The sequence below is a fragment of the Protopterus annectens genome, chromosome 2.part1 (genome assembly GCF_019279795.1).
Source record: "Protopterus annectens isolate FY-2018-M chromosome 2.part1, PAN1.0, whole genome shotgun sequence".
Lineage (NCBI taxonomy): Eukaryota > Metazoa > Chordata > Ceratodontiformes > Protopteridae > Protopterus > Protopterus annectens.
In genome coordinates this window covers 1,741,890,008-1,741,909,699 of record NC_056729.1, presented here as the reverse complement: position 1 = coordinate 1,741,909,699, position 19,692 = coordinate 1,741,890,008, and the positions used below count along the sequence as shown (strand labels likewise).

The window sequence follows — 19,692 nt, the reverse complement described above, 5'->3', positions numbered from 1 at the left end:
TAAAGTAGGAAGTAGTAGAGGTGCGGGTGTGGTTGTAAAGTGGCAGGAGATTGTGATAGGGGGAAGAATAGGAAGCGGGTGTGGTAATAGAAGTATATAGTTAGGACCAGTGGGGGTGGGTGGGAATTGGGGGTAGGGTAGGGGAGCGGAGTGAGCCCAAAGGGCGAACGGAGTGGGTTGGAGCAGGTAAGTAAAAGATTTCCTGGAGTCAATCAGTGATGAGGAGGAAAATCCAGAGGCAAAAGCAGTAGTCACAGGTAAGTATAAGTGGCTTAAGCAGTTCAAGAGACAAAGGCAAAAGGAGAGGAGATGAAAAATATGGGGATAGAGTGGAAGAAGAAGGAAAAAGAAAGGCTAAGAGGATGGAGAAGAGTTACTAGTGGGATGGAGAGGAGATACTAGAGGGAGTGAGATACCAGTTTAGCAGCTAAGCAAGAAGTAAAACAAGAAAAGAAAAATCAGGTAGGGAATTAGTACAATTAAATGTGGTGAACTGGAGGAAAGGCTATAGCATCAAAGCTGGCAAACAATGCTGCCTAGTGGGCAGAGAGCAGAATACAGGTGAAGTTAGAAAAAGTAGTAGTTATTGGTGACTCCGAAAGAGGAGTCGGGGGGGGGGCTACACCACAGGCACAAGGACAGAGAGGGGTCTGGCTGCTGGCTGTCTGACTCAGTGTCTTAAAAATTCCAAGCAAGTTAGGTAAGAGATACCTAGAAAGGTCAGACTAAGCTTAAATAGTGGGTACAGTGAAGCTAGGCCAGTCTTAGAAGGTTAGGAAAAAAAAAACGATGATGAGAATTCTTCAAGTGAATCATGCTTGGCATTGTTTCAAACATGCAGAGTTATGTGCTGAGTGCATCACCAGTGTTTTGCAGATTTTCTTCTTTGTCATAAAATAGTTGTTCTCTAGGTGGTGCATCAGTTTTCTGTGTGCAATGATTTAGCTCATTTGGATTGTCATTGTGCAGCAGGTGGTGTGTGCATTGATTTAGCTCATTTGGGTTATCATTTTGCAGCAGGTGTTGTGTGCATTGATGTAGCTTACTTGGGTTGTCATTGTGCAGCAGGTGGTTTGTGCATTGATGTAGGTCACTTGGGTTGTCATTGTGCAGCAGGTGGTGTGTGTATTGATTTAGCTCATTTGGGTTATTGTGCAGCAGGTGGTGTGTGCATTGATTTAGCTCATTTGGGTTATCATTGTGCAGCAGGTGTTGTGTGCATTGATTTAGCTCACTTGGGTTGTCATTGTGCAGCAGGTGGTGTGTGCATTGATTTAGCTCACTTGGATTGTCATTGTGCAGTAGGTGGTGTGTGCATTGATGTAGGTCACTTGGGTTGTCATTGTGCAGCAGGTGGTGTGTGCATTGATTTAGCTCACTTGGGGTGTCATTGTGCAGCAGGTGGTTTGTGCATTGATGTAGGTCACTTGGGTTGTCATTGTGCAGCAGGTGGTGTGTGCATTGATTTAGCTCACTTGGGTTGTCATTGTGCAGCCGGTGGTGTGTATGTCTGTGAGCGTTTTCCACAATGCTGTGATCTCTCAGAAGCAATCCATCTCTATTTTCTAAGCAGTCACTTGTGTAAGTCAGAAATATTGGCTAATTAAATGTAAAGTCAGTGTTTTTGATTTTTGCAGCTGCATTTAAAATGAATTTTTATAAGTGTTAAGTCATGCTGTTGGATGTAGTGCCGTTTTGTCCCGATTACATATAAGGGCACTGAAATTCAGCTTAAAAGAAGTACCTTGTAGCACATTTCAGAAATTGTTGAAGTCAGCCACTTGAGATGTCCTGGTTACTTGCTCAGTAGTAGTTCATTATACTCATACGTCACACATGACATTGTCATTTTTTTTTTATTTATTGACATTTGTTTGCTGGGAAAGTCCAACTAGATAATTTTATCCTTTTTCGGCAGAAGCCTGGGGAGAAAAGCTCTACAAATAAAAGAACAGAAAATATATACGCATAGGAGAAAACTGACGTCATATTACAAAATATACATAGATTAGTATAAATATTAATGTATAACTTGAGAATAATCTATAATATTCTACTATTAAAACATTATAAATGCAGTGTCATGTGGCACATGAGTGCATGAGTTTATGTATCTGGGTATCAAACCATAGACCTGGAGCAAATGTGTTGTCTGTGCTGCATAAGCCACTATCTTTGTATTGATAGCAGTCGAATATTGGTCTGCATGTCTGTGCAGAATATTGCTTAGCTGCGGATTAGATGTTAAAGTTTGGGGCATAAAATGGTGGATTGTGAATCGGGGCCAGTTGCCAAGAAGTGAAACCACTTGTATGTCAAAACTCCAAATCTTTTAAGAGTTTGATCCTTGTATAGCTGCTGAACATTTACTTGGTGTTCTATGTTTTCTATCCTCTTTAAAACTTGACACCCACATCTTGCATCTCCATATTCTCATTTCAGCAGTACATCATTTTGTATGTGGTCTTAAAGTTTTCATTTTGTTCTGTTTTCAGATGAGCAACAACAGTAACAAGAGAGCACCAACTACAGCAACTCAGAGGCTAAAACAAGACTACCTCCGAATAAAGAAAGACCCAGTGCCTTACATTTGTGCTGAGCCCCTCCCTTCCAACATCCTTGAATGGTAAGACAAATGCAAGATCAGTGGATTCTGTTATTGCATGCTCTAATTATTTTAAAGTTGACAGCTGTGACAGCAAAATTAAATCTTATTTCCGAATGATAACTAGGTATGGTCTAGCTAGTGGGATAATCTTCTTCAGATGTTTTTGCCCTGTTCCAAAATCTCAGTGCTGCTGATGTCTGCAGCTACCACACCCCAGAGAAACTGGTGTAAAAGTCTGCTGATTACTTGTACCCTAAGTGGTTCAGATCTTAGTTTACTTATTTATTTTGTCATTTGTTAACCAGGTTAGTCCAACTAGGCAGAAGCCCTTTTTCAGCAGTGACCCGGGGAGAAAAGCTCCAGTAATCTTATTGTACTAGTTACAAAGAATACCATCATATGACAAGAACAGTACATGTTACAGCAACAGTTAAAATACAATTTTGATTTAGAGGAAGAAAAACAGCACATTAAAAACCGGTACAAGTATGAGATAACTATGTGGCTAGCTGTAGGCGTGCACATGTAAATCTAGTCTTTTGTCATAGGCTTAGAGTTTAGCAGGAGGGAAAAGCCATTAAAAGTAGAGTAGTAGTATAACGGTAAGTAGTTAAGTGTATTGGTTGAAGTGGTATATGGTAAGGGTCTTTAGGCTGGGTTGTAGCATATGCAAGAACTAGAATTTAGCAGGAAGAGTTTTAAGGATTTTTTTTTTTAAAGCAGTTAATACTAGGTGTCGCTCTTGGGGACAGAGACAGTTTGTTCCAGGAACGAGCCACAGAGTAGCTGTAAAGCTGTCTGCCCATGTGCTTTTTTTGTATATGTCCAGGAGATGTTGGTCAGAACTTCGGAAGGTGCGGTTTGGGGTGCACAGGGTTAAAAGGGAAGATAGAGCAGGGTAGGGGGTAGGTTTGTATATGATGGGAGTGAGCTAGGCGCAGTTACAGGAGGAGGAGAAGGAGTTGTTGGAATTCTAGCCACTGAAGGTTTTTTATAGATTGGCAGTGGTGAGAGCGATAAGGTAGGATAGCTGCAAATCTTGCGATTTTGTTGTATATGAGTTCAAGCTTGGTCAAGAGATTGCTTTGAAGATTTGCTAGGATGTGGGCAGTGTAGAGTAGAGTGGGTAGAAGACAGGCTTTTGCTAGAGAAGCTTTAGTCTCATTGGAGAGGAATTTTTGTTCCTGTAGAGTAGACCTAGTTTTTGGTGTTTTTTTTTTGTTTTTAAGTCTTGTTGTATATGGACATCATATTTTAATTGATCGTTGATTGTAACTCCTAGAAGTTTAGCGTAGGGCTGAACTTTGATAATTATATTACTGAGGGAGGTAATGGTGAAAGTATTCTTAGTATGAGAGAGGGATTTAGGAAGGAATAGGAGGAGCTTGGATTTATTTGGATTCGGTAGTAATTGTTTGCTAGATAGCCATTTTTTGACTGATGTGAAGGATTCCTGGGTGAGAAGCTGGGAAGCTGGGAGAGATTGTCAGAGGAGGAGATGATAGTAGAGTTCATCACCGTATTGTATTAATATGGAGTGAGGAGTTGAAGTGTAGCGGTTAGTAGTGAAGATTTTAAAAGTAAGGGACCGAGGATGGAGCCTTGAGGGACCCCTGCTTGGGTTGGGAGGAAGGGGGAGAGTGCAGTATGCCATCTAACAGACTAAAACCGATTGGAGAGAGAGCTGGAGAATCAGGAAATAGCTTTGTTAGAGAGCTTGAGGTCAGTAAGTTTAGATAGAAGTTTGTTGTGCGAGACGGTGTTGAAGGCTTTTGAGAAGTAGGAATAGGCAAGAGGAGAGTCCATTGTCCCAAGCTTTGGCAATAGTTTTGAATAAAAGATAGAGCAGTAACTGTGCTGTGGTTGGAGCGAAAGCATGTTGGTGGATTAGTAAATTTTCTTGGAGGAGATGTCTAGTAGTTCTTTGTGTATATACTTTTCCAGTATTTTTGACAGGAGAGAGAGAATAGCTATATGTCTGAACTGGAGGGATCGGTTGAGTGCCCACGTTTGTGTATGGGTATGGTGTAGAATTTTTTCCATATGTCAGGGGCTATAGATTCTTGAATCGATCTGTTGGTAACTATGGATATTGGTTAGACAATGGAGTTTGCAGCTAGTTTTTGGAAGGTAGGGGGTAGGTTGTCAGCTGATGGGCGGGCAGTGTTTGTTTATTGAGTAGTGATTATATGTAAGCTGTAGGGACAGGCTTAAATGAGAAGGAGGTTGTATGGTTTTGTGGAGTGAGACGGGTTGGTTTTGATTTGAGGGTTTGGATGGTATTGATGAAGTAGGAGTTGGTAAGATGGGCAGTAGTTCACTGCCTGAACTGTAATCCATTGTCTGTGTGGTAGTCTGGTGACTACGGTCACTGTTCATTCTCTTTCCATGGACCTGTTGCACGATGTTGTGAACTCTGCTGATGACAGTACTGTCAAATGATTTGCTGCTGACACTGTCCACAGCTTGGCCAGTCTTGAGTTTGAGAGCACCAAACATAAGTTGCTTCTCTTCAGTATCTAGGTGCTCTAGTGTCCGCCTTCTTGGCACTCAGTCAGACACTAATTCGCCTAACTTACGAGAAATGCTTTGTGAGATGGCACCGCAGCTCATGCACTGATCTTTTTATTTATCTTGTGATAGTCATCCGATTTCTTTATCTGTCTTTGCCTGGCTCTCATTTGGGACTTGCATTAATAGCTCCAGTGCAGATAGACTGGTACTGGATCTGGTCCTGGAAACTGTCTCCCTTTCCCTGCAAACCAGCTAGAGCTGCAGCATGTAAAAGAATCTTCTTTGCTCAACCTGAATACAGGCTTCCACCATAGCACAGCCTCTAAAAAAAACTCATCCACTCTACTGTCCATTGAAAATACAATGTGATTCATTTCCAACCACCCTCCCAACCTGGAATGCATACTAGCTGTAGACGTGCACATGTAAATCTAGTCTTTGCCATGGGATTTAGTGTTTAGCAGGAGGAGGAGAGTACCAGGGAAAAGCCATTAAAAGTAGAGTAGTAGTATTAACGGTAAGTAGTTAAGTATATTGGTTGGGGTGGTATATGGTAAGGGTCTTTAGGCTGGGTTGTAGCATATGCACGAACTAGAATTTAGCAGGAAAAGTTTTAAGGATTTTTTTAAAGCAGTTAACACTAGGTGTCACTCTTGGGGACAGAGGCAGTTTGTTCCAGGGATGAAGCTGTTTGTTTTTTTTTTTTTATGTCCAGGAGATGTTGGTCAGAACTTGGAAGGTGCTGTTTGGGGTGTATAGGGTTAAAAGGGAAGATAGAGCAGGGTAGGAGGTAGTTATGATGGAGTGAGCTAGGCGCAGTTAAAGGAGGAGAAGGAGTTGTTGGAATTCTAGCCACTGAAGGTTTTTTATAGATTGGCAGTGGTGAGAGCGATAAGGTAGGATAGCAGCAAATTGTATCTGAGTTTGAGCTTGGTCAAGAGATTGGTTTGAAGATTTGCTAAAAATACACTCGCTCGAGGCACTCCTTTAAAATGGAGAACATTAACATCTGTGCAGTGACAGAGACCTGGTTCAATGCTCCAGAGAGCACCCATGCATTACCAGGCTATAATTCATACCACACCTTTTGGCCACCAAACCCAGACTGAAACACTAAAGGTGGAGGCGTGTCCATATTCATTAAGGATATCCACACCTCCAAGCTAGTTGCTCAGCATAATGCATCCGAGATTATCCAAGTTCAACTAACTCTGGACAAAACCGCAATCCAGATTGTAGCTTGCTACAGACCCCCCACCATGCCCCGGATTCCCACTCCTCTTTTCTTGATACACTGGAAAATATTAAGGTACAAACCAACACTCTAATAATGGGTGATTTCAACTACCCTACCATTAACTGGGAAAACTACTCATGTACCAACTCTTTTGCTCAAAGGTTTCTGGAAATCATCAATTCCAATGCCTTGGATCAACTTATCCACACCCCCACCAGGGGCAGCAATATCCTAGACCTTGTCATCACCAACATGGGTGACCGGTGTTCCACACCAGACATCATCTCCTCGTTGGTCAGATCCGACCACAAGCTAATCACCCTAGACATCCACATCCCGTTCCCACCCCCCATTAGGAAAGCCGTAAAAAATTTCTCCAAAGCCAACTTCACGCTTCTTAAGACAGAAGTGGCAAACTTCACAACACCCATGCAGATGGACAATAGAGATACGACTGCTGAATCCTACACAGATGCACTTTATAAGCATTTACTCGAGTGCATGGATCGTGCTATCCCTAACAGAACCAAGATGCTATCCTCCAAAAAACGGAAAGCCAATCTGGTGGTCTTCTGCCATAAACGACCTCTATAACAGAAGAAAGAAACTGTTGCAAAAAACAGTAAAATCCCACGATCGGAGGAACTCCCTGGTCAGCCTCAGTAAGAAGTTGAGATCTCTCATAAAATCCTCCAAACCTAGTTATGAAAACAAAATCGCCACTGATTCTAGACAACCACAAAGCATTCTATAGCTATGTCAAGAATCTCAATGGCAACACTCAGATCTGTTGTGAGTTACAGCACAATGGCACTAAATATACAGAACCAACTGATATTGCCAACATCCTGGCAGATAGGTTCAGTGCTAACTTTACCCCCTCAAGGGCCCGTCTTTATACGGGAAGAATGCAAAGTTCCTGTAATCACAGCTGCACAGGTAAAAACCTCACTCTCCAAAGCCAAGAACACAGCATCCATGGGACCTGGCAACATCACAGGCTGCCTTCTATACGAACTACAGAATGAACTGGCACCCCACCCAAGTACCATGTTCAATCATAGCCTCACCTCAGGCTTTGTGCCCATTGAATGGCGCACCACGATGGTTATCCCACTCCACAAAGGGCGGTCCACAACAGACCCAGGGAACTACCGCCCCATTAGCCTGACGAGCCTGCTCTGCAAGGCCATGGAACGTATCATCATGGAACTCATAAGCAAAGAAATTGGAGATCTCCAAACTCTGGACCCCACACAGTTCGGGTTTGTAAAAGGCAGATCATGTCTCCTAAACCTGATAGACTTCTTTGAAGTAGTCACCAAAGCCATAGATGAGTAAGGTAGTTCACACAGCCTATCTAGATCTCGCCAAAGCATTCAACACCATCCCCCACTCTCTAATTATATAAACTCACTATACTAGATATAAATCCCTATGTCACAAGATGGGTTGCCAACTGGCTTACTGACAGAACCCACACTGTGAAAGTAGCAGACTCCAAATCGGACTTCAGACCAGTGACAAGTGGAGTACCACAGGATTCAGTCCTGGGTCCTCTCCTGTTTGGTATCTGCTTCTCTGAAGTACAGTCTAACACAGAATGTCTTTGGCTACCTAAATTCACAGATGACCGCAAAATAGGAGCCATAATCAAAACTCCTAACGATGTGGACATCCTTAAAAGGCCACACTGAGACAGATGCCTGGTATCAAAGCCATGGTATCAAGCTGAATGCCAAAGTGCATCGTCATTCCCTTTGGTAAAAATTCTGTACCCATGAACTACCACATAGGCGGTAGTCTACTTAACACTGAAAGTGTGATAAGAGACCTTGGGACACAGGTGGACAGTAGTCTCTCCTTTGATAATCACATTGCCACAGTGGTCAGGAAATCCTTCTACTTGGCACACCTCATCACAAAAAGTTTGTCATCCAGAAGAAAAGAGGTCATTGTTCCCCTCTTCTCATCACTCATTAGACCCATTATAGAGTACAACGCCCCTTTTGGTATGTACCTCACAAGACATCTACAACAACTGGAAAGGCCGCAAAAATACCTCACAAAGAGGATTACTGGCCTCAAACAGATGCCTTATGCAGACAGTCTCAAAAAAACTCCAGCTTTACTCCGTCGCATATCGCCTGCTCAGAGGCAATCTCTGCCTAACATACAAAGCTGTGTCAAACCCAGAGCTGTTGGACTTGTTCCACTTAAAGAAATCCCAATTCCTCCGAGCTACACGCTCTAGGGACCTAAACCTTGTCACCACAATAAACAGAACATGCTGGAGGGATAGATTCCTGTCCCATAGACTTCCCATACTCTGGAACAAACTACCTTTCTATGTCAAACAGAGCTCCTCATTAGCACTCTTCAAGAAAAATCTTGATGATTGGATGGGTAATAGGAAATTCACCCCGGGGATCACTTCTGTGGTTCTGCTTGACAGGGGCACAGGAAAATAATTTTCTTGGGTGGCGAAAGCCAGGGTACCTTTTTGGCTAGGCTTGTATAGGCCCTAGGGCCAATAGCCTAGTACCTACCTATGAATCTACATCACCCTCTCCAAAGCCAAATGGCTACCAGTTTCCTACAGAGTTGAGCTACTCAGAGGGTCTCTTAGTTTTAAACTATTTCAGCCACGTGCCTTCCCACTTCCTGTAGCCAGACTCCTCGGTAATACCACCCCATATGTCCTTCCACCCTCTTCCAATTAATTCCCTCACTGCAGGCATCCCCCTAAAAAAAAAAAAAAAAAAAAAAAAAAAACTGCACTGTAATGACCATTTGTCTTCCATTGTTCCACACAAGCTCTGGCAGTTCCCTCATGCACCTAAAAATCTCCACTTTCAGAGGTCAGCTTAAAAGATCCCTCTATCAAAAGTCTGACTGTAATTGGTTTTCCACTAGACGCACAATTTTTAACTCCCTCCTCACCTGCATTACTTCTACTTTGACCCTCTGTTCTCACCTGTTGCTTCATCTTATATTTAATACTAAAATTAATTTACGTTTTTCTACTATGTTAATAATAATTACGTAATGTATCAGTTGTCTATGGGATTGTCTGCCTTCTGTGATTACTGTGTTTGTGAATTTATTCTGTTTTATATTGAATTTCTTCACTGGTCTGTGCCTGCAAGTGGTTTATTGTGATCATTTTTACTACCCTGGTAAACTTGTGGACTTAGAGAATTTGTTCTTAGACTGTTTCACCTTTACCAGTTTAGTGTATGCCACAGTGTGTATTCCACTTTGACAAGTCATTTTCTCCCTTCTCCTGCTGTCACCAGTTGCATAGTGGGAGTGTGCATTTATTTTCCCCCTCTAAGACCTCTGGCTCAGTTTAGTGATAAATAAGTTTTCAGCACAGAGTTTAGGCTGTGAGCTGTAGGGAGATTTGAGCCCTAATTGAGTGTGGCTCTTCAATATCTTACTGAGTTATTGGACAAAGGTTTGTCCTTCTCTTCCATTAACTGTGTTTAGGGGTGGTTGTGGTGAGCTTACATGCTGATATTTTTGTATATAGTCTTGTATATATTATATATTTTTTGGTGCAGGTATTTTGAGCCTGGATGCGGACTATACCCAATAGTAAGGACTGCAGCAATGGAATCCTCGAACATCTACATTTATGGTAGGTACAAAACTGTACTTTTCTGTAGTACAGAGTTTGGTTTCCTCAGCCCTCATTTGCCTGATTTTTTTGACCTTGTGCAAGTCACTAAACCACACAGTGCTCCTGAGTTGCCCCTGAAAAGGGACTGTGTCCAGTGGGACAACCTTGTTAGCAAATGGGTATTGTTGTTTAAAGCATAGCAGAAAAAACAACTCTCCTTTTCATTTGCGTGATCTGTCCTAAACTGAAACAAAGGGGGTTCATGAATTACATAGAATAATTTACAATTATTATTCCTCCTCCTCTCTTTTTTGCTGTTCCTTACAGGTTGATTTCATCCTCAAATAGCGCTTTTTCCAGTCCTTGGGAATAATGCACATCATATTGATCACTGATGCATTAGCCTTAGCAATATGGGCCATGTCCTGCTAAGGGTATTACAGACTGACAGTTTCCAAAGCTTCAAGGCACCTTCCACGTGCCCAAATAATCAGTCAGCTGGAACTGAGCTGACCAAAAAGATGGGCTTTTCCAGATGTTCATCGTGCATACAGCTGCAGTAATCACAGATGGGTTTTCAGCCGTCAGGCGGTCCCTCGGTCGGCCGAATTCCAAAGTCTTGGTCCGGCGTCGGTTGTCGTCGCTTACTCTTCTGACGTCAGTAAGGCCAGAGTATATAAGACACAGCCGACGCCATGTTCTTAAGTCTTTTTTGCCGCGCGGTGCCCGAAGCAGAAGCAGTTCGCAAGTGCCGGTCGGCCAGCTCCTGAATTACGAAAAATTGGAACCAAAGTCTTCTTTAAAGCTAAGTACCCCGTTGGGGAATCTTTTCTTGCCTCAGACCGATGTCAGAAAAAGTTAATAATTGTATTTCTTGTGGGAAGCAAATACCGCATAAGGATTTCCATTCCCGTTGCATACCTTGTTTGGGCCCAGACCACGATGTCTCGGGCTGTTGCTTTTGCGCTACCTTCAATAAACGCACTGTCAAGCGTCGGGAGGAGTTCGCCCAACACTACTTTGGTAAAGCTTTTGATTATAAGATGTCGTCGGACACTCCGACTACCGTTTTGTCCAAAAAACGCAAGGAAAAGGACTGACACGCGAGACCCGTGGTCCCTGCCGACACCACGCCAAAACAGGCTACACGTGGTCCGGTTCTCAGCGAGACGCCTTTGCAGTCCCTGACTACCGACGACACTCCTTTGGCGGTGTTCTCTGTACCCGAGACTGCTGGGTCCTCGGCCCTTTCCCAGACTACAACCGAAGCCCCTGCTAATGTCGAGCCTACTAATGTGGACAGGTCCACCTCCACCCATGGTGTATTTAGGCCCTCATCTTCTTTTTCAATAAAGGCTTTTACTAAATCCAAAGCAGCCAGGCATCCCACGAGGCCTGTTGCACAGGGCCCTTCTCCTGGACCCATGCCTAAGAAACAGATGCTTAAAATGGCTGAGGATTTAATTACTCTTATCAGAGGTTCTCAGCCCCCTCCTGACAAGAGACCCAGAGTGCAGGAAGAATCTCCTCTTCTGATCAGGGATGCATTTTAACAGAACATACTGATGCAGAGGAACACTCTTACTCCCTTTTGAGGATTCGGATGCAGAACAGTCCATTCCTTCTGTATCCTCTCCTGAGGATTTTTCTTTGGGGAAACCTTGCACACTTTGAGGGAACACTTCCATTGGGAAGGCCAAGACTTTTCAGATTCCAAGAAAAGACTTAGGGAATTTCTTTGGTTACCTCAGCACAGACCTCTGGCTATACCCCTGTTTTGGATGTACTGGATGATGTCTATTCGGAGGCTTGCCTTAACCCTGATTCTCTGCCTCCTGCACCAGTAAAACCTGATAGGTATTACAGAGTACCCAGCTCTCACCAATTTCTCTACAAAGGCCATAATGCTGACCCTGAAACCATTTCACAAGGCCCCAAGGGATTAAAGGCCTCCACTGCCAAGAATCCACTCCTGCAGAAAGGGAATCCAGATCTCTAGAAAGGTGGGGTAAAAGGTATATACCTCGCCACCCTAGCCATGAGGGCCTTAAACTGTCAGTTTCATATGATTAAATATCAACAGTACCTGTTATCTCAATTAAGGAACAAAATGTCTCAACCTGAACAACCAGATTTAAAAGAGTTACAGGATATGATGCATAGTGCGGAGCAAGTGGGTAAACACACCTTACAATGTGGTTATGATGCCCTAGAGGCTTCCAGTAGAGCGGCTGCTACAGGATCAGTCATTCGCAGACATGCCTGGCTTAGGGAACAAAATTTACCTGATCATGTGAAAGCTAAACTTCTTGATGCTCCTTTACAAAAGGATGTACTATTTGGTTCTAATGCTGAGGACATACTACGGAAAATGGAAGAAAAAGCCAAATCTATGCAAACTGTCAAGGCTTTCTTACAGGTCCAACCACCACGTTTTAGCAGAAATTGGCCTTCAAAAAACTGGTCCTTTCCAGCCACTGACGAGCCCCAAAGAGGTAGATACAGGCGCACAAGGGGCAGAGGGCAATCACAAGGATCATATAGAGGCAGACAATGGCAATCTCCAGCACCAAGAGGTGGTGAAGACAGTGTACAACAATACAGGAAGCAAACCCAATGACTCCCTCATTTCCATGCCAAGCAAGTCTCAGCTGACAGCACCTTTGGGAGGAAACTAGCATTATTTGCAAGCAATTGGCATATTGTCACAACAGACAAATGGATACTGGACATTATAAACAGAGGCTACAAATTTCAATTTCACACTCTTCCAAGAATGTGAGGCATGCCAAACCTGCCACAAAATCAAAGGGCAGAGGCACAACTGCAAATTTCAAAGCTCCTAAACATGAGAGCTATACAAAGGTACCTACACACCAACAAGGTCAAGGTTTTTATTCAAGACTTTTCTGGTACCAAGAAAAGGAACCGACTGGAGACCCATTTTGAACTTATCCATCCTAAACACATTCCTACTGTGCCAAAATTCAAGATGCTCACATTACAGCAACTTCTTCCCATGCTGGGCAAGGAGTTTTGGCTGGTAACATTGGACCTCAAGGAGGCATACCTGCATGTCCCAATCAGACAAAGCTGCAGAAGATGCCTCAGATTTCTTGCAGGTTCAATCCACTATCAATTCTCTGCATTGCCCTTTGGCTTATCTACTGCGCCCAGAGTATTCACAAAGTGCCTGGCATCAGTGATTGCCTACTGCAGACTTCAAGGGATACAAATTTACCCTTATCTGGACGACTGCCTGATCCAAGCGGACAGCAAACGCATACTACTGGAACATCTGGCATATGTGACACGGTTACTGCTTTCTCTGGGATATACCATCAACAAGGAGAAATCAAGACTAACACCATCTCACAAAATAACCTTCCTGGGTGCCAAAACACCCAGATGGCATATCTTACGCCAGAAAAACAAGGGCAACTATCTCAGTACTTCAAAACACTAGCAAAAAGTACCAGGCTTACTGCAAGGAAAATCCTGCAGGCTCTGGGATTCATGGCATCTTGCATTCTTCTAATCCCATGTGCAAAGCTGCATATGAGGAAACTTCAATGGTACCTAAAAAATCTATGGTCTCAACACAGTCACAGTTTGGAAGCAATTATACCAATAATTCCATGTTTGCAAAAGGAATTTCTATGGTGGGTCCAAGCATGTCAAGTAAACACAGGCCTTCCATTCTGCAAGCCTCAAGCAAAACAAGTCATAACCACAGACTCCTCAGATTACGCCTGGGGGGCGCACATGAAGGACAGGTGCATTCAGGGCAGATGGTCCCAAAAGGAAAAGCACCTTCACATCAATCAAAAAGAAATGCTAGCAGTAATAAATGCAATTACAGCTTTCAAGGACTTCCTGCATCCAGGACAATTACTGATAAGAACAGACAACACCACAGTAATGTGGTACATAAACAAACAAGGAGGAACACATTCATACCCCTTATGCAGACTAGCCATGACTCTTTGGAACTTGGCTTTGGAAAGACAAATCGAACTTCAAGCACAGTACTTGCCAGGACTGGAAAACACACTGGCAGACACTTTAAGCAGAAATATGACAGATCCACACGAATGGAAGTTACATCCTCAGGTGTTTACAGAGATAATCCAAGCGTGGGGGAGGCCAGACATAGATCTTTTTGCCTCCCACAGGAACCATCAAGTGAAAAAGTTTTGTGCAAGGACCTTTCATCCAAAGGCCTGGAAAGTGGATGCCCTTTCATTCAGTTGGACAGCATGGACAGTTTATGCATTCCCACCTCTGCCCCTTCTGCCCAAGGTGCTTTTGAAAGCAAGAACAGACAAACCGAGGATGATACTGATTGCTCCAGATTGGCCAAGGCAACACTGGTATCCACTCCTGAGGAGCCTAACACATACTCCTCCCTGGTCCCTGCCTCTAATGCCTCCCTGGTCCCTGCCTCTAATGCCTCTCCTACTGACTCAGAACAGCTTCAAAACTCTTCACAGTCAGCTGAAAACACTCAACCTCGCTGCATGGAAAATTCCTTGACACCACAACAGTCCCTACTCTCCAAGGAGGTGCAGGATGTCATTTTGGAGGCCAGAAGACCATCTACTAGAAAAGCTTACTCTGCAAAATGGAAGCGGTTTTGCTGTTGGAATGAGAAAACAGGCCAGGACCCTAGAAAATTGAACTTGCCTCAGGTTTTACAGTACCTAGCTGAACTGCTGAACAGTGGACTTTCATTTTCTTCCATAAAAATACATGCCTCAGCCATTTCTGCAGAATTCAACACGGATCCTCCTTTATTCTCTCACCCACTCTTACGACAGTTCCTCAGAGGGGCTAAGAATATAAGACCTCCAAGGAAGCAACCAATACCAGCCTGGGACCTTAATTACATACAAGAAAAATTAGCATTGCCTCCCTTTAACCTGCTGCCTCAACAGATCTGCAACATTTGTCCTGGAAAACAGTTTTCCTTCTGGCCATCACTTCAGCTCGTAGGATTTCTGAACTCCAGGCCCTCATGGCGGTGCAGCCCTTCCTCATCTTCCATCAGGACAGGGTTTCCCTTCATACCCACCCATCTTTTATGCCAAAAGTGGTATCCAGGGTAGCCTTAAATCAAGCCATACACCTACCTACCTTTTATCCTAACTCTCAAAACAAAGGGGAGAGGCTGCTTCACACTTTAGACATCCATAGGCAGCTACGTTATTATTTGGACAGAACAAAGTCCTTCAGGAAATCAGAACAACTTTTTGTGTCCTATGCCGTAGGGGCTCAAGGGAAACCAGTTACCAAACAGACCATTTCCAAGTGGATTGGCCACTGCATACGATTTTGTTATTCCTATCATGGGAAATCTGTCCCTACTGGTATCAGATCTCACTCCACCAGGGCCACAGCCACCTCTACAGCCTTCCTCAGAGGCGTTCCTACTAAGGATATTTTGGAGGCAGCCACTTGGAGTTCTGTACATACCTTCACAAAACACTACCACCTACCCTTATATTCCAGAACAAGAGCAGGCTTTGCCACTGCTGTTTTGCAGGGCATTCTGGCTCAACCCAGTTCCTCATAGTACCTACCACCCTATGCATAGCTTTGGGACTCTACCCATCTGTGATTACTGCAGCTGTATGCACGATGAACATAGTACAGTTTTGTACCTACCATAAATGTAGATGTTCGAGTGCTAATACAGCTGCAGTACAGGTTTCCCTCCCTCCTTCCCCACTTGGTAAAGGCATGGGGCCTAACAACCTCTTCATACCACCTGACTGGGTTATCCTGCTATGTTTTATTTGCTTGCTTACACTGATTTTGCATTACATTGCATTGCTTGCACATGTAGATAAGCCTTATTCATGTATTGCCTTCCTTTTGGGGGCACCTGACATCTGGGGCAAGAAAGACTGAAGAACATGGTGTCGGCTGTGTCTTGTATACTCTGGCCTTACTGACGTCAGAAGAGTAAGTGACGACAACCGACGCCGGACCAAGACTTTGGAATTCGGCCAACCGAGGGACCGCCTGACGGCTGAAAACCCATCTGTGATTACTGCAGCTGTATTAGCACTCGAACATCTACATTTATGGTAGGTACAAAACTGTAATTTCTTATGAGTAATGATGTTTGTAAAATCCCAGATTATACATGTGCAGGCCATCACAATTATAGGCTGCACTCTGTGGCTTGTTGAACCATTTTTTTTCTGATGGACAAGATACATTCCTTCCTATTCATGGTTGCCAGTTAAATGCAGATTGACTTAGCACCTGCTGCTGACTCATGTCTACAACTTTCATGGTAATTCATGCCAAGACTTGCATGCTGTTTCTCTGGTGAACCCTTAGGGTTTAGTGGGAGCAGCTTGTATGTCCATTGGATACTTAGATCAAAGTATCCAGGAAATGCAGACAACAGATGTCATTATGAACTCGCTATTCCAGCCTCTCTCTGTCTGGACAGACAATCAAATTACCATAATCAGCCCACAAGACCAGTAATACCCGTCAATATTCTAATTTTGCAGACATTCCGGGATTCCTTGCCTACCAATGCAGTTACCATCCACTCCTAACAACTTGGCAGTGGCTTGGTATATAAACAAGCTGGGGAGGACACATTCTCCTCTCCTTTGTTGGGAGGCCGTGAGACCTTGGTAATGGACCATTACTTCCCCCTCATGTCCTGGACAAGCCAGTTGTAGTGGACTAGCTCAGTTACTGTTTGCTGATGCCCCATGAGTAGTCTTTTAGTCGATAATGCTGTCTGTGTTCTCTCACTCAGAGGAGCCTTGCTGTGACCTTTTTGTGTGTCTAACCAACTTCCTGTCCCGTATACCTCCCTGTGAATGGTGCCTCCAAAATGCTCTTGTCCAGAAGTTGCTCCCTGGATTACAATCATTTGCCCTTATTCCTATGTTTCTGTAGAAGCCCATGCCTTGCAAAGGCAAAGTCAGACTAGTAACCACTTTGTGGCCTTCAGTTTTGGATTCCTCCCACTGTGGGCTCACTTCTGGGGCAAGCTTCTTTATCTGACGCTGTAAAGAATCTCCTGCTCACTCATCTGGCAAACTTCACTTAGGCCCTCAGGTTAATTGCTTGTTTTCTCCAGTTCCCCATGATGATCAGTGACCCTTTCTACTTTGACTGTGTAATCCAGATCATTTCCTTTTGCCCAGAGAACCTGGCACAGGGAAGACCTGTCAAAGGTATTGGACTAATTTTTCCTTGTAGGCGACTACTAGTGGTCTCGACCCTTTTACATCTTGATCTGAAGTAGTTAACTTCATTTGTTCATCAACCTGTGGGGTATCGGATCCGAATCTGATCCGAGCCGGCAGCTTTATTCAGCTAAGATCCGAGCTCCAAGCTCCTCCCCTTACCCATAACCCCCTGCCATCCCTCTCTGTCCTCAGATCTCATTTGCCGCGGCTTATTCAAGCATCTAGAACGAGTTTCCAAGTGTAGGGTTTCGTAAGTTTTACAAAAATTACCTTTTTTTTTTACCTATTTTTTTAGTTTAATCTATAGACGAGTGAGTGTTGTTTCCCCTTTTCTGTTAAATTGCTAATCTTGTTGGTAAATTTTCCTTTTGTTAGTTAGTTTAGTCTTCCCCCTCCCCCGTGGGTGTGTGTGTGCGGTTGGGCCTATCTTATTACCATGGCTGAGGCCCCTAAAGCTTTCTTTTCCAAATGCACCGAGTGTGGCCATAAGCTATCCCCAGCGGATGGCCACACTCGGTGTGTTATCTGCCTTGGGGTTGACCATCTCTCTTCGGGCTGCACAATTTGTGCAGCCTTCAACCCCAGGGCTTTGAGGGACAGGCGGTCGAAGCTGATTCTGGCGGGACTTCTGCCCCCGGACTCGGCTTCGTCCTCTTCTCCCTCGGCGGCACCGGCTGCGACCGCAGCGGTCCCACCTTCCATCCCTGCTCCTCTGGCCGGGACTCACCCTCCCACCATGGCTCAGGAGGAGAGGGAATCTAGGAGGGAGAAAAGGAAGGAGAAGCACCACAAGCGGCGGGCTGAAGCTTTCTCTTCGGCTCCGCCAGCTAAACAGTTAGCCTCTCCTAGGACGTCCGGGCCTTCTCCTTCCCGGCTCCATTCACCTCGCTTTTCCCCGGAGCCGGAGGAGGAGACCCAGTCGCCTTCGAGGCGGCACTCCAGGTCAGCCTCGGTGGCCTCGTCTAGATCGACCCGAAGTTTGTCCAATGCAGATATGGACCGGATGATGCGTAGGTTTCTCCAGGCCCAACTGCAGATGGGAGTGCTCCTGCCCCCCCCCCTTCTGGGGGGAGCTCGACCCCATTTTTTGCCCCGATTGCTCCTTCTCCGACCCACTACCGTGGTTCGGAGCCGTCGGATCCAGGCAGCATCGGAGCCGGGGGAGGCTCGGCGCCGATAGTACACCCTACTTCGGCTCCCTCGAGTTTGTCTGGTCCATTTTCGGATCCGAGCTCTCGGAGCCGTGAGCTGAGCTTCGGATCTGGAGGTGTCAGTGTGTCTTCAGCTCCGTCTCGGTCGGAGCATACTGGCCCTTCGGATCCGATTGCATCAGCGCCAACCCCGGTCCACGCCTCTGATCCGAAGGGACTACTGTCAGATCCTAGAGAGAGCAGTTCTCCTTCGGCGTTCAGTGTTGTGGAGAGGGTCTTGTCGAGGGACTCGAGACCCCAGGCTCCTGCTGCGATTCCTCCCATCACTCCCTCTCAGACGGGCCTACCTTCCATCACCCGGCCCCAGGGACAGCCTGCGCCTACGTCCCAGATAGTTCCCTTAGAGGAACAGGATGTGGTTGGTGAGGCATCCTCGGACAGCCCCCCCGAGGAGGTTCCTCACAAACGTAAGTGCAAGAGGAGGCACTTGGACTCACCCGAGTCCCTGACAGAGGAGATGGACTTAGAGGAAGGTTCCCCAAGGTCACCTCCCGAGGACGTCTCCTTCAGAGACATTATGGAAATGCTTCGTATTAGAGGGGGGTGGTCAGCCCAAAAACCTTCCTCCGATGAGTATGTATTTCTGGAGGCGTTTGACGCAGGCCCATCTACATCTTGGGTGTCCCCTCCCGCCGATCCCCTGGTAGATCTGATCACTACCAGGGCATGGAAGGAACCAGACACTGTGGAGCCCATACCAAAGAGACCAGACAAAATTCTTAGTCCACCCACAGATAGGACGGTCTGGAGCAAGGGTGCTCCGGTAGATGGCCATGTTGGTGGCTGCTGCCACCAAGAAGGAACTAGCCCAGGAGAGTTCCTCGGTCCACCCTCCCGACAAGGAGTCTCGGATGATGGACCGCATAGGGAAGCGGTTGTTCGCTTCAGCCACCTTTTCAGTAAGGTCGCTGAACTATATGGCACATGTGATATGACTCCAGCGGGATCTCATCAAAGAATATGCCGGGTTGCCCACAGAGTCCATGTCGGCCGAGATAAGAAAACATTCTCAGCTCGAATGGCCACGAAGTCAATTTTGAACATTTCTATGCAGCTTCTTGCCCATGCCACGGAAGGAGCCGCTAGAGCTAGCGGAGCGGGCATTGTCTTACGGCGGCATGCTTGGCTCAGTCTCTGTGACTTTGCGGAACCCTTCAAGGCGTCCTTCGCAAATGCCCCTTTTGACGGCTCTTCACTGTTTGGCAAGACCATCCGCGACATGCTGGTCCAGAGCGAGAAAGACGGGAAGACATCTGCTGTCGGGATCCGCT

The 19,692-nt window shown here is 45.2% G+C and overlaps 1 protein-coding gene across 1 annotated transcript in view; it reads left to right on the top strand.

Annotated features, from left to right (window-relative positions):
* The window catches only part of UBE2J2 (ubiquitin conjugating enzyme E2 J2), a 404,416-nt gene that overhangs the window by 28,402 nt on the left and 356,322 nt on the right, over positions 1 to 19,692 (top strand). The window contains exon 2 of the mRNA XM_044063196.1: positions 2,496 to 2,626. Within this exon, the coding sequence (XP_043919131.1) occupies positions 2,496 to 2,626 (131 nt within the window). The remainder of the gene's footprint in view (positions 1 to 2,495; positions 2,627 to 19,692) is intronic.